General features: G+C 38.5%; 1 protein-coding gene across 3 annotated transcripts in view; it reads left to right on the top strand.

Annotated features, from left to right (window-relative positions):
• The window catches only part of tbc1d22a (TBC1 domain family, member 22a), a 391538-nt gene that overhangs the window by 303695 nt on the left and 73015 nt on the right, over nucleotides 1-14828 (top strand). For all 3 annotated transcript variants that reach the window (XM_060843181.1, XM_060843180.1, XM_060843179.1), the window contains one exon: nucleotides 6722-6817. In XM_060843181.1, the coding sequence (XP_060699164.1) occupies nucleotides 6722-6817 (96 nt within the window). The remainder of the gene's footprint in view (nucleotides 1-6721; nucleotides 6818-14828) is intronic.

The raw sequence follows: 14828 nt of genomic DNA, 5'->3' as shown, positions 1-14828 counted from the left end.
TACAGGAGACAGCAAATGCAGATTAGGTCACTACTTTGCTCAATATATGCATCCTATCTGCAGGCATAATCCTTCCTTTGTGATTTGGCATTTTAACGCACCATCTCATTATTTCCACTTTGATCCTTCCATTTCTGGTCACATCTGCAGTGATCCAACCAGTACTTGGGGATCTTTCCTAAAACCCTTGTTATGGACCAGGTCAGACCCATCAAAACATTTCAAGAAGGTAGCCCAAACCCTAACTTAGCTGGTTGGTTGTTATAAACAGGTATAAACTGGTATTCCAGGAAATAATCAGCTGGTCAAACCACTTAGTTTTAAACAAAACAGAACTTACTTACAAGATTGCTAAATGAACGCAAACAACAGAATACCGAATAACTTAACCTCTCCAAAAACCCAACATATCATCCCAACTTAATGATGTGGTTCCAAATACTTGCAACAATCTCCATAAACACTCTTTGACACAAAAAGGTTACAACGAGATCTTGATCAGATGGGCTAATGGGCTGAGAAGTGGTAGATGAAGTTTAATTTAGATAAATGCCAGATGCTGCATTTTGGGAAAGCCAATCTTAGCAGGACTTATACACTTAATGGTATGGTCCTAGGGAGTGTTGCTGAACAAAGAGACCTTGGAGTGCAGGTTCATAGCCCCTTGAAAGTAGAGTTGCAGGTAGATAGGATAGTGAAGAAGACGTTTGAAATGCTTTCTTTTATTGGTCAGAACATTGAGTTTCGGGCTTGGAAGGTCATGTTGCGGCTGTACAGGACATTGGTTAAACCACTTTTGGAATATTGCATGCAGTTCTAGTCTCCTTCCTATCGGAAGGATGTTGTGAAACTTGAAAGGGTTCAGAAAAAATTTACAAGGATGTTGCCAGGGTTGGAGGATTTGAGCTATCAGGAGAGGCTGATCAGGCTGGGGCTGTTTTCCCTGGAGCATCGGAGGATCAGGGGTGACCTTATAGAGGTTTATAACATCATGAGGGGCATGGACAGGGTAAATAGACAAAGTCTTTTCTTTGGGATGCGGGAGTCCAGAACTAGAGGGCATAGGTTTAGGGTGAGAGGGGATAGATATAAAAAGGACCTAAGGGGCAACTTTTTTCCACACAGAGCGTGGTATGTGTATGGAATGAGTTGCCAGAGGAAGTAGTGGAGGCTGGTACATTTGCTACATTTAAAAGGCATTTGGATGAGTATAGAAATAGGAAGGGTTTGGAGGGATATGGGCCGGGTGCTGGCAGGTGGGACTAGATTAGGTTGGGATATCTGGTCGGCGTGGACACATTGGACCGAAGGGCCTGTTTCCGTACTATACATCTCTGACTGTAAGGAAAAAAAATATATAGACAGGGTAAGCAAAATTCTGAAAATAGCCAGTCCAAGGGTGAGTTAAATTGTCTCTCTTAGTATTTTTATTTTAGTTTTTACACTGGTGGCATGCTGTTGTATACAGAGTAACAGATTCAGCAGTTGTTCAGGAACACCTATGTCATCTTGTTTGAGTTATTTCTTTTAATTTTCTTGTTTGTCTGTTTTTAAATGCAGAGAGGATAGGTGGATGATTTCCGTAAGTGATGATTTCTCTGGATCTTGTTCCACTCTGGCACTTAACAGCTTTTAACACTGCAGCTCAATAAATTAGTGGGCTCTCCTCAGGTAAAATTTCCTCACTCTCAGACTCTGTCACTCATTCTTCAAATTCTTTCCTCTCACCATTTCAAACAGCAACTTGGCATTGCACAATTTAAAAGTATGGACCAATTCATATTTGAGTTGCAACGATAGTTGTACAGTCAGAGTGATCGACAGCCTTGATATCTGTGGCATGGAAATTGTTGGAGTCTAAATCAAAACTAGCGTAACTGATCACCTCAAACTTCCAGTTTTTTGATAAGGTGACAAAGGTGGTGGACAGAGGAAAGTTGTTATGTGGACTTACAGAAGGCTTTGATGAAGTCCCACACATGAGACTGTTAGCTAAGGTAGAAGCCCACAGATTCAGAATGAATTATTGACATGGATACTAAATTGGTTGAGGAGCAGGAAAAGGGAGTTGGAATAATGAAATAATTATTCACAATAATTCACAATTAGACCTCAATTATTCACAATATTCATTAGCAACTTGGATAATGTCATAAAAAGTCAAATATCCAGATTTTCTGATACATCAGATTGGGTAGCATTGTCAACAGTGTTGATGACAGCATAAAATTACAACAGGATATTGAAAAATTAAGTGAATGGACTGACAGATTTTAATGTAAGCAAATGTGAAGTTATCTATTTTGAACAGAAAGAGGGTCGATCAGTATATTTTCTTTAGAAGACATAAGATTAAATATGGTCAACGTTCATTGAGATTTGGGGATCAGGTGCATAGCTCTTTAAAATGCCATGGACAAATGAAGACGATATTCAAGAAGGCTAATGGAATCCTGGCATTCATATCTGTATGGCTGGAGTTTGAGGATGCTGACATTATGCTGCAGTTTTATAAAGCCTTACTTTGACCTCTCTTAGAGTGTAATGAGCGGTTTGGCACCACACCTAAAGAAGGAGCAACTTCTGGAGCAACATCAAAACAGGTTTACATGGATGATACTTGGACTTCAGGGGTTAACTTGTGAGGAGAGATTAGATAAATTAAGCCTTTATCCTGTAGAATTTTTGACAGTTAAGTGGTGATCTAATCGTGGTTTTCAGAATATTGACAAGGAAAGACAGGATAAATAAACAAAGAAGTATAAGGATAGACAGATTATGCTGCAGCTTTATACAATTTTAGTTAGGCCACACTTGGAATATTGCATATAGTTCTGGTCACACACTACCAGAAGGATGTGAATGCTTTGGATAGGGTTGAGAAAATGTTAACCAGTATGTTGCTGGTATGAGTGATTTTAGCAATGAAGGCAGGTTGGATAGACTGGGTTTGTTTTCACTGGAATGCAGGAGGTTGAGGAGTGACCTCTCAGAAGTTTATTTGATTGTGAATGACGTAGACAAAGTGGGAAGTATGAGGCTTTTTCCCAGGGTGGAGGGGTCAGTTACTAGGGGACACAGGTTCAAGGTGCGAAGGGGAAGTTTAAAAGAGATGTGCAAGATTGTTTTTTCACATGGAGGGGTGAGTGCCAGAGGAGGTAGTGGAACCAGACACAATAGAAGCATTCAAGAAGTACCTCGACGTATATGTGAATAGGAAAGGAATAGGATATGGATCCCGTAAGTGAAGGCAGTTTTAGTATGGAAGGGCAAAATGTGTTGCTGCAGGCTTGAAGGGCCAAAGACCCTATTCCTGTGCTGCATTGTTTTTTGTTCCAGGGTATCTTTTAGTAAGGTATTCAACAAGGTTTCCCTTGGGAGATCAGTTAGCAAGGTTAGATCTCATGGAATACAGGGAGAACTAGCCATTTGGATACAGAACTGGTTGAAAGTTAGAAGACAGAGGGTGGTCGTGGAGGGTTGATTTTCAGATTGGAGGCCTGTGACCAGTGATGTGTCACAAGGATCGGTGCTGGGCCCACTACACTTAATCATTTATGCAAATGATTTAGATGTGAGCATAAGAGGTATAGTAGTAAGATTGCAGATGACACCAAAATTGGAGAAAGTTTTCTCGGATTACAACAAGATCTTGATCAGATGGTCCAATGGGCTGAGGAGTGACAGATGGAGTTTAATTTAGATAAATGCAAGGTGCTGAATTTTGGGAAAGCAAATCTTAGCAGGAGTTATACATTTAATGGTAAGGCCCTTGGGGAGTGTCGCTGAATAAAGAAAGCTTGGAGTGCAGGTTCATAGCTTCTTGAAAGTAGAGTCGCAGGTAGATAGAATAGCGAAAAAGGCATTTGGTATGCTTTCCTCTATTGGTCAGAGTATTGAGTACATGAGTTGGGAAATCACGTTGCGGCTGTACAGAACATTGATTTGGCCACTTTTGGAATATTACGTGCAATTCTGGTCTCCCTCCTATTGGAAGGATATTGTGAAACTTGAAAGAGTTCAGAAAAAGATTTACTTGAATGTTGCTAGGGTTGGAGGATTTGAGCTATAGGGAGAGGCTGAATCGGCTGAGGCTGTTTTCTCTAGAGCTGAGGGGTGACCTTGTAGAGGTTTATAAAATCATGAGGGGCATGAATAGATAAATAGGCAAAGGCTTTTCCCTGGGGTCTGGGAATCCAGAACTAGAGGGCATAGGTTTAGAATGAGAGGAGAAAGATATGAAAGAGACCTAATGGGCAACGTTTTCATGCAGAGGATGGTGTGTGTATGGAATGAGCTGTCAGAAGAAGTGGTGGAGGCTGGTACAATTGCAACATTTAAAAGGCATCTGGATGAGTATATGAATAGGAAGAGTTTAGAGGGATATAGGCCGAATGCTGGCAGGTGGGACGAGATTAGGTTGGAATATCTGGTTGGCATGGAGAGTTGGACCAAAGGGTCTGTTCCCATGTTGTACATCTCCAAGACTCTATGACTCTATGACTCTAAATAAAGATAGATTGTTTCCACTGCTTGAAGGTTCTAGAACTGGGGTCACAGTCTAAGAATTAGAGCTTAGCCATTCAGGATACATGATAAAAAGCACTTCTACACACTGTCATGGAATTTTTAGAATGTTATTATTCAAATGGCAATTGATGCTAACTGAATTATTAAATTAAATCAAATGTAAACAATTTTTTATCAAGTATAATTACAACATTTAAAAGGCATCTGGCTGCGTATATGAACAGGAAGGCTTTCGAGAGATATGGGCCAAGTGCTGACAAATAGAACTAGATTTATTTAGATTATCTATTTGGCATGGATGATTTGAACCATTTCTCTGTGACTGTAAGTGAGATTATCAAGATATGTGGGCACAAGGCAGGCATATGAAGTTAAACCACACATCAGCCATGATCTTATTAAATGGCGAAGCAGTCTCGAGATGTTAAATGGCTGACTGCTGTTCCTATCTACCTAAAAGGCACTTCGGTCCATGGCATCCACGTTGGTCGAAAACAACCACCTAACCATACTAATCCCATTTTTCAGCACTTGATCCTTGGCTTTGTATGCTTTTGGCATGGCAAATGCACTTGTAAATACTGTACTACCTAAATGTAATGACGGTTTCTGCCTCCACCCTCCTTACAGGCAGTGAGTTCCAGATTCTCACCAATCTCTGGTTTTTAAGGTTTTTCCTCAAATGTCCTCTAAACCCCTGCCCTTTAGCTTAAATCTGTGCCGCTTGATCATTGATCTTCCATCAATGGGGAAATGTCTTTATGTCTACCTTATCGATGCCCCTGATAATTATGTACATATCAGTCATGTCCCTTCTGAATCTCCTCTGCTCGCAGGAAACCAACCACAATCTGTCCAATATTTCTTCAATCTCTCTAGCCTAGGCAACACCTTGGTATATTATCTTAGCTTTTCAACCCTGCAATCATCAGCATCTCAGTTCTGCCAGTGTGACATTTTAGGATGGTCCTTAAAATGTATTGTGTTCTAAGAGGCCATTTTACTTGGTGTTGGAGAGTTCTGCGCTAAAAGGTTATTTTAAGTCAGTGTGCATGCCTTTTATCGTAACTTTGGATATGACTACCACTTGTACGGCTTTCTTCAGTCAAACAAAGAGATCTCAAAGAATTCTGAAGCGAAATGACTTATTATAAGCTTGTACTATGTCTTGCTTATGATAGTTAACATAACTGAAAGCTCTTAGATCTCTTTATACCTTCCTCTTTGTTTTATTCAACTCTTAATATTTCTCTGACTTGCTTGTGTTATTTCAGTGGAAGTATCATCAGGGCAATTTTAATCCCATTTGAATTTTAGGTGAAGATCTATGTATGCTTTGTAGATGCAATATTTTCTGTTTGTATTTGATGTAACTTGCACTTTGAAATTTTTTGGCTTCTCAGCTGAGAGGAATAGCTGGAGGATTGTTATGTAAGTAGCTTGCATTAAAAATTTGCAAAAGTCACTCCTACATTTTAAATTAAACAACTGCGATGTATAACATGATGGAATTCAGAAGCCCTAAGAAAGAAAGCACACAATTGATTTTATTTAAGGTTTAGGAGACAAGTTTTCAAAAAGAGATCCAGGAAGGTTTGAAACTTAAAAGGCATTTGTGTATCATGCTATGATTTAAAAAAAATACCAGCACTACTACTTGTGCTCGTTAATAAAACTGCATCATCCACCTCTGTAATTAACAGAAATAAAATTAAAGAGACATATGAAAGCAAGAGCTGTGTGGTTCTAAAACTGAAGCTCAGAAACAGTTGAGTTACTGAAGCATATTGGCTCGCTTTTATCTATAGTTGACAAAATTTGTTGTTATTCTTGTCCTTTAGATAATGAAATTCTTTTTAAAGCAAGCACAAAAAGGCTATCGCAAAACTAGCAAAACGTGCTACAATTTTGTGGAATTTATTCCAAGCAAGTTCCACCTAAGATCAATTTTCTTAGCTGCTAAGCATGATGTTATTTCCAAATACCAGTTGTATACCCACTTTTTTGGCATTAGGTACAAGAAATCAAGCAGAAGCACAACTTAAAGATAAGGACCATTTCAATCATTTAAATTTGTGTTCTTTTTTTAATTCTTCAATGAAATCCAATGTTAAAAGACAGCAAATAAGCATGGAGAAAGGTCACACAAATTGCTTTTAACCAGGCACAAATAATTTGATTTGTGTTACAGTCTGAACCAGAAGGATTCTCACATTTCCACTTGTATGTTTGTGCTGCCTTCCTTGTCAAATGGAGAAAACAAATATTGGAAGAAAAAGACTTTCAGGTAAGAATGCACTTTTTCTTATATGATTAACATGCTGTGAGATGAATTAGAATTGTTTATAGTGGAGTTTTTGAGTTGTTGTGTACAAGAATGGAAACTTAAGATTTTTGTTATCAATGAGAACTATCAAGTGGTGGGTTCAAACCATGCTATTTAACTGTGGATTCAGTAAGATCCAGAAAGCTACCCTGCAAAGCTTTGAAGTAACAGTGAGGGGGCTGAGGCAACCTACCTCTTTTTTTCTGGAGCCTAATTTGATTGACTGCAGGAATTGTCCAGAGGTAAAGTTGTTAAGGGAAGATGCTGATAATAGGTTTGCCTCTGCTGTGAGGGATCTGCCCTTTACAGCCTCTTTCCTCCGAGTAACTTGCTCTGTTGTTCTTGCATTCCACCTTGGCTCTAACTTTTCTCTGCTGTACTTTGTAGCAGAACTACTTCTCGGCCCTTCAGTGCTTGCAACCCATCTCATGCCCTTGATCTTTCATCCTGTCCGTAAGACTTTTCATCTTTGGGGCACCCACCAAATATTCATACACATGATCATTCAGTCAAGCTGTCTAACTCCAGTCATGGGCTCCTCTCGTCTTCTGAGGAGGATGTGTTGAGTCTCTTCCTGCAACCTGGCTGTCAGTAATGCCAAATAACTTGTATTTCCACTGGGCATAATTACCATTGCTTCAGACTCTCTGATTCACAATGAAATTCTCATGTTTTTCGCTTGTGTTGACATAACGATAGGCATCTTGGTTTGAGCAAGAGATCCAGAGATGGTCATCCACTGTTCAAGGGTTATGTAATTTTGACCTCATTGAATGAACTGTGATATCCCAGATCTATTTGAATTTCACTTAATTCAGGTTTCATATTAGCTGTTTCAATTTAACGTGTAGTTAAGCATTTAAATAACTCTTTTGCCACATGAAGTATCAACTATACTTTCACAACGCCTTTACATTGTGACACAACCTTCTGTATTTCTGTGTTTTACTCTGGTTTTCTTGCTTTAGGCTATACACAATTTATTCCACATGGAAAATTCGTTTTTAGAATAACTGAATAAACACCCACCCCAGTCTGTCTGAATTTCACATAACAACGAGTTCATTTTGTACACATCGTGTTGCTATAGAAATTAATTTGAGTTACATATGCTCCTCCGGTAGATACAACAAAGACTCCTCTGAAAACAGAATAAAGTTCTGCTGACCAGTCACTTGCCTGCCTTCTCTCCACAGCCCGGAGTTGTAGAGAGAAAAGCGGCACATTCTTCCTTGACCACTAATCAGAGATTTGTTTTACCCTGACTAGCTGCTTTTCTAATCATGGATTTTGCCTTTGGAGGATCAATGAGATCAGGAAGGTATTATGGGTGTAGTCGCTCCTCTCCAATTCTGTCTTTCCTATGTTCCCGCTCCTCCAATCGCAACTGTGCATTATTTTCCTACAGTCCCTGATGTTTGTGTTTCAACGCGAGTCATTTATTCATATAGGTACACAGCAAGGAAACAGACACTTCAGTCCAACTCGTCCATGCCGACTAGATATCCCAACCCAATCTAGTCCCACTTGCAAGCATCTGGCCCATATCCCTCCAAACCCTTCCTATTCATAAACCCATCCAAATGCCTTTTAAAAGTTGCAATTGTACTAGCCTCCAGCAATTCCTCTGGCAGCCCATGCCACACATGCGCCACCCTCTGCGTGAAAAAAGCTGCCCCTTAGGTCTCTTTTATATCTTTCCCCTCTCATCCTAAACCATGCCCTCTAGTCCTGGACTCCTCCATGCTAGGGAAAAGACTTTGTCTATTTATCCTATCCATGCCCCTCATAAGGTCACCGCTCAACCTTTGACACTCAAGGGAAAACAGCCTCAGCCTATTCAACCTCTCACTATAGTTCAAATCCTCCAACTCTGGCAACATCCTTGTAAACCTTTTCTGAACCCTTTCAAAGGTTTCACAACATCCTTCCAATAGGAGGGAGACCAGAATTGCATTCAATATTCCAAACGTGGCCGAACCAATGTCCAGTACAGCTGCAACATGACCTCTCAACTCCTGTACTCAATACTCTGACCAATAAAAGAAAGCTTACCAAACACCTTCTTCACTATCCTATCTACCTTCGATTCCACTTTCAAGGAGCTATGAATCTGCACTCCAAGGTCTCTTTGTTCAGCAACACTCCCCAGGACGCAACCATTAAGTGTATAAGTCCTGCTAAGATTTGCTTTTCCAAAATGCAGCACCTTGCATTTATCAAAACTAAATTCCATCTGTCACTTCTCAGCCCTCTGGCCCATCTGATCAAGATTCTGTTGTAATTCATGATGATGATCTTTGTTATCCATGACACTTCCAATTTTGGTGTCATCTGCAAACATACTAACTGTACCTCTTATGCTCAAATGATGAAAAGTAATGGACCCTTCAGAATCTCAACCTTTTCTCTTCCTATGCCATTGATTCCAATGTTTACAATGACCTCTTGCTGGGCCCTCTTCCCCCTTGAAACATTCTCCACCCTTTCTTGAAACATCTTTGATCCTGGCACCAGGGAAGCAACACACCATTCTGATTGTTTGCTGCTGGCCACAGAAACGTGTCTGTGTGCCTCAGACTAGAGGGTCCCCTACACAATCGATCTCTTGGAATCCAGTGTACCCTTCATTGCATTAGAGCCACTCTCACTACCAGAAACTTGGCTGTTCGTGCTTCATTCCAGAGAATCCATCACCCCCTACATTTTCCAAAACATCATATTTGTTTGAAATGGAGATAGCCACTGAAGACTCTTGTAATACCTGCCGACCTCCCTTACCTTTCCTGGAATTAACCCATCTATGAGACTGTACCTGTGACTTTTTTTCCCTTCCACTCACTGCCTTCCCTCACACTCCCTTGCTCTTGTAAATTCCTCATTACCTCGCACTGTCACTCCAGCCGATCCATTTGATCTGATAGGATTCACAATCAATGGCATTTATTGCAGATATAATCCTCAGTAAAATGTAAACTCTCCAGACACTCCTCCATCTGCCAGGAAGAGCATATCACTCTACTAAGGGGAATTTTTGCTTCTTCCAATCTGCACACCCAGAAAATAGCACTGTCCTATTCCTCTACAAAACACTGCTCTAGGCTAGCTTAATACTTATGGCTTTTTTTTTAGTTAATCAATTATCTCACTAAACCATATAATCAGGAAAGAACCCACTCTGCTTACTCCTGCAAACTAACAGCAAGGCCACACTTCAAAATATTTGCTTCTTTGTTTCTGTGCTGTGACCTCTCCCAAACAGGTTCCTCCAGGAAAAGTTGTGAATTTCACTGTTTGTTCATTTTCCCAGACGCAATCTTATGTCTAACGATACATGAATTCAAACAGCAAAAGTAGTAACTGCGCAGGTTCACTGCTGTATCAGGGAGCAGTGTTGGTTTCTTTCTCTCTCTGTCTCTCTGTCTATCTCTCCTGCACAGGCCATGTCTGTTCCTCTCCCTTTTAAAACTGCTGTTGTTTTGACTTATTTTTTCCAGTCCAAAACAATGCAACAGGAAATAAAACAGTAATTGCTGCTCCTGGAATTTGAGGAAATCACCTCCAACACCTAATATACCTCAAAAAAGGAACGGCCTGTTACCGCCAGAAATTTTCCCGTGCTCCATCTTGGATTACCCAGAATCCATCTGATTGTTCAGCCTAGTTTAAATTAAGGAGCAATTGGAGATTGAAACTAATTATGTTCAGTATCTTTTTACTTATTGCCCCTGTTTTGAATTTTAACAAGCAGTTTGTTTTTTTAGCTTTTGATGACAAATTCATCTGTGGCTCCTGTGTATTTAGAGCAGTGCTATCACTGTTAATGTTAGCAATAGTAATGTTTCTGCCCTCAAAGGTGGAATTTCCAGATACTTTCCTGAACAAAAACTGACTTTTCACTGTATTCAACGCGCACGCACAATAATGAAATAAATTGATCATACAAAGACAGGTTTTCTTCCAAGCTGCCAAGTGCACTAACTCCAAATACTTGGAAAGTTTTGTTTGTACCATCCCAATGAGGTTTTTTTTAATTCAGTATGCCTGAATTACATATTTATACTCCAGAATCCCTTTCAGCCACAATGGCTAACTTGCAAATTGGTCCACTTGCATTGAATTAAATATATGAATAGAGAAGTCATACTTGCTTGACAACTGCAGTTACATTCTTTAAGACCAGAATAAGAAAACGTGAGAAAGTAATTGCAAAATTAACTTGCTCATTCAAGTGAATAATTTTTAAATTAACAATATATGTTAGATCATGATAGCTTACCATCTTTGCCTTGTGTTGTCATTACCAAAATTGCAACAGTAACAGCTCTTGAAAGCTCGCATTAATGACAATGATTAGAAAGAAGCCTACTTAATACTAGCTTTCAAAATGTTGTGTTAAAACACATTCCATTTACTATCATGTGTAAAAGGGAAAATGAGACCAGTCCCACATGAAAGTAAAATATCAGGTTATAATTTTCATCTGTTGCTATGAGGTTATATTATAGAGCTTGCCTTTCTTCCTATACTACAATTATGGTTATTACTTCGTAATGACATATTTACGACTGTACATCATGTCTTTAATGGTGTAAGAGGTTTTCAGTATAGAATAAAAGGTTTCTTATTAATTAGCCTTCAATCACATTTTTGTTGTGTACAATGTTTTAGTTATGTCTTTAAAGGTATAGAAATGAAATTATTTACCAGCCTGATGTTCATGATCAAAAATGAAACGTTGCAGTACATGCTGACTCACATTGAATGTAACTCATTGATCTCCATATGCTATTTTTGATAAAAATATTTTATCAAATCTTTGCTCTAATCTAAAGCCTGGAGAGGAAAATTTTAAATAGCTAGTAGTAAATAGCTTAAAGTTGCTGTAATTTCTATTGAGGTGCTCAAATCCTGAGACCTTCATAATAAAGCTGACTTGTACATAACTTGTTTGCAAAATCTGACTTGTTTAAAAGCTATTGTTACTTGGAATTACTAGGCAATTAACCATTCCTTTGTACATCCTGCAGAAATAGAACTTTATTGTGAGTATTTCAAATTTGTTAGAGTTTTTGGTGTAAGTTTGAGCATCTATGAAAATATGTAGACTGAAACTTTAAATTATGCATTTTACCAATAATTGGCGAGTGCCCCCTTTTTTGCAAAATGATACTCCAGAGAAGTGCATTCATCACTAACTGAAAAAATGCAAATAAAAGGTTAGATTCTTCTGCAATCTGATGACATCTAATGGATCTGGAGCCAAATATGACGCAGTTGTATCAAAATATTTTCACATGATTAAACTGCTAGCAGTTCCAGTGTGGAAAGAAAATGTCTAACTAATGAAACTGACGATATTGTTCTGAGGTTATGTATAAGAAACAGTAGTTGGCAATGTAGAAAGAGTTTTGCTGTGTATTTAATACTTTTAATTCCTTAGACTAATAGAACAAGTATCCAAACATTTTCAATTCACTTAAACCTGATGAGCGCCAAAACTAAAACAGAGAAGTGTAAAAGTCTATACAAAACACTTGGTTAGAATACTCTGATGTTTACAGTAGATATGATAGTCTAGTTATCAGTACTCACTGATAATAAAGAGTAATTTATTTTTGGTCTATACAATGTCTGTGTATTGATATTAGCAATTACTTGGCCCAGTAAATTCCAATAACACCTTAAAACAGCCTTACCTCAGTAGCGGCCAATGTGTAAGGACAGTGTTAAAGTTGTAGCTTTTTGTTTATTCTGAAAAAATTTATGGATTTAAAGCCTTCAGTAAGAAACAAGCTGAAGTGTGCGATACCACTCACATTCATTAGAGTAAGACTAATGATTAAAATAAAAAAAAAACCTAATTTGCTGTCCTTTAGTGACATCTGTGGTTTATTTCAGTAACCAGTATTGCCATATATTTGTTTTTGATTGATCTTTTATGGACAGATTATGTCACATCTTCAGGGGAAATGGGTCTTGTACCCAGACATTCTAGCCCAATTGTTGGGATGTTACCACAGTTAATCGAGACATTTGGCCCTGTAACATAAATTTTTAATAAAACTTTTTCCTGTCAAATTTCCTTGACAGCTGTGTATTGAACCCTGACCTTTTGGCCTGAAGGTGTCATAGATATTGGAATCTTTTGACTATTTTCTAGTATTGAGTAATCATGGAAGTTAATTAAAGAAGAGCTGTAAGAGAATAGAAGTCAATAAGTTGGCTCTCTTGTCCTTTCCTCATTGTAAACATGAAGCAAGTCGATAGCTTGTCTGATAATTGATAAACACCTTCCACTCATGGTGTTCAAGAGTTACCTGGTTTGCAGGAAGGATTTGAAACAGATTTGTACAACTGTGTGGCACTGCCAAAGTTGGAGGAAGGCTACAGTGCAGAGCAATGTATAAATTAGCTTGTTAAATTAGCAAAGGTATAATACAGTTGGTTATTTTATTGTTATACAAATCCAAATTGTGCCAAATAACCCAAGTAAATCACAACTCCATAAATTCACTTCCCATGAATTATAGCAACTTGACAGTTCATATATAGATTCACATCATCAAATGATGGCTTGGATTGTGTTCCGAATGAGTAAAGTAGTGCATTTATGGAAGGATGCATATAGCTGATCCATGAGTCAGGATTTAGCTCTTCTCCTGGATGATGCTATTGTACAACATTATAATTTTAGTTATGAGAATATTGGGCAAGTTGGTTCTTTATGGCCTGGATTGTCAAACCTTATTCTTGTAAAGAACATAATATGTGGAAGAATGAAGGGGAAGATAATAAGTGGCAGAATTTATTCAATTTAACGAAACTGACTAAAAAGAAATCTTTATTGTACTAATTTGAACAAAGGAAGTATGAACATTAATGACAAAATGTAGTGAACACTTAAGATTGATTCTAACCTGTGTATACTCTGTATAAAACTTAAACTCTGATAATTAGGATTACCGTGCGATAAATATGAGTTCACAGAAAAACTGCAGTTAAACAGCAGACATGTTGTACTTTAGATGGTTGATACAGTTAAGACAGACCCAACCCATGCAAAATCTCATTAAAATTCTGTCTCCTTCACAAAGGTTCCAGTTCTTCACTTTTACATAATTAGCCTGAGAATGCTCTCAGTGCTTGTCCAACTCTGACTGATTCAACAACTGTGCAATCTTGGTGACTCAGTCTCCTCTCCTGAACTAAACTCTTTCAGGACTGTTGTGATGTCTGTCTAGCATATAATTGCTGACACAATTTTGGCTTTTATCAAACAGGTAGTTTCATTAAACTGTTGCGTTTGTCAGAGTTCCAATTTTTCTCAGCTGCATCAAGCAAACACTGCTTGTGGGCTTGCTTCACCACACTCTCACTTGTGCTGAACTGTCAGTGGCTCCTAGCTTTTTTTTTACCCCTAATCTTTTGAACAGTGGATGCTATCATTCCTTGGGATTTCTCCTGAGTACCAACTGTCTGGAATCTGCTAAATAGCAGCACTTGAGATTCCTGGCCGCTTCTGTTTCAGTTCTCTGCAATTTCCAAGCCGCAACTAATTTCTCTTGCAACAAGGCACAATTGACTTGAAACCAAAGAACCTTCTTTGGCTTCACCTGTCTCTATGCAACATACCATACTTTGAGCTATCCCTAATCTGGCGTTTAGGTTAAGTATCCCTCATTTACAGTTTCTTCTTTGGTATGGTGAAATGAGTGGGTTTTATGGCCTGAGAGCATTTGCTGAATGTGTTTAACTAATTTAGCTTTAACTCCCAAAATAATCTCAATGGACTATCATTTCTGTAAACAGTGTAGACACTGACATCAGTAAGCCCATTCTGATGTTTTTGATCCTGGCTTCCTTGCTGTAAACCCCTCTAATCATAAATACTCTTTTAAATGTAATGAACTTATTTTACATTTGTCGCGTGTTCCACTGTCGAAGTTTCATTCCTAAAGCCAGAAATTAT

Source organism: Hemiscyllium ocellatum, chromosome 23 (genome assembly GCF_020745735.1).
Source record: "Hemiscyllium ocellatum isolate sHemOce1 chromosome 23, sHemOce1.pat.X.cur, whole genome shotgun sequence".
NCBI lineage: Eukaryota > Metazoa > Chordata > Chondrichthyes > Orectolobiformes > Hemiscylliidae > Hemiscyllium > Hemiscyllium ocellatum.
Note: the sequence above shows the minus strand (reverse complement) of the source record. Positions and strands in the feature narration are given on the sequence as shown.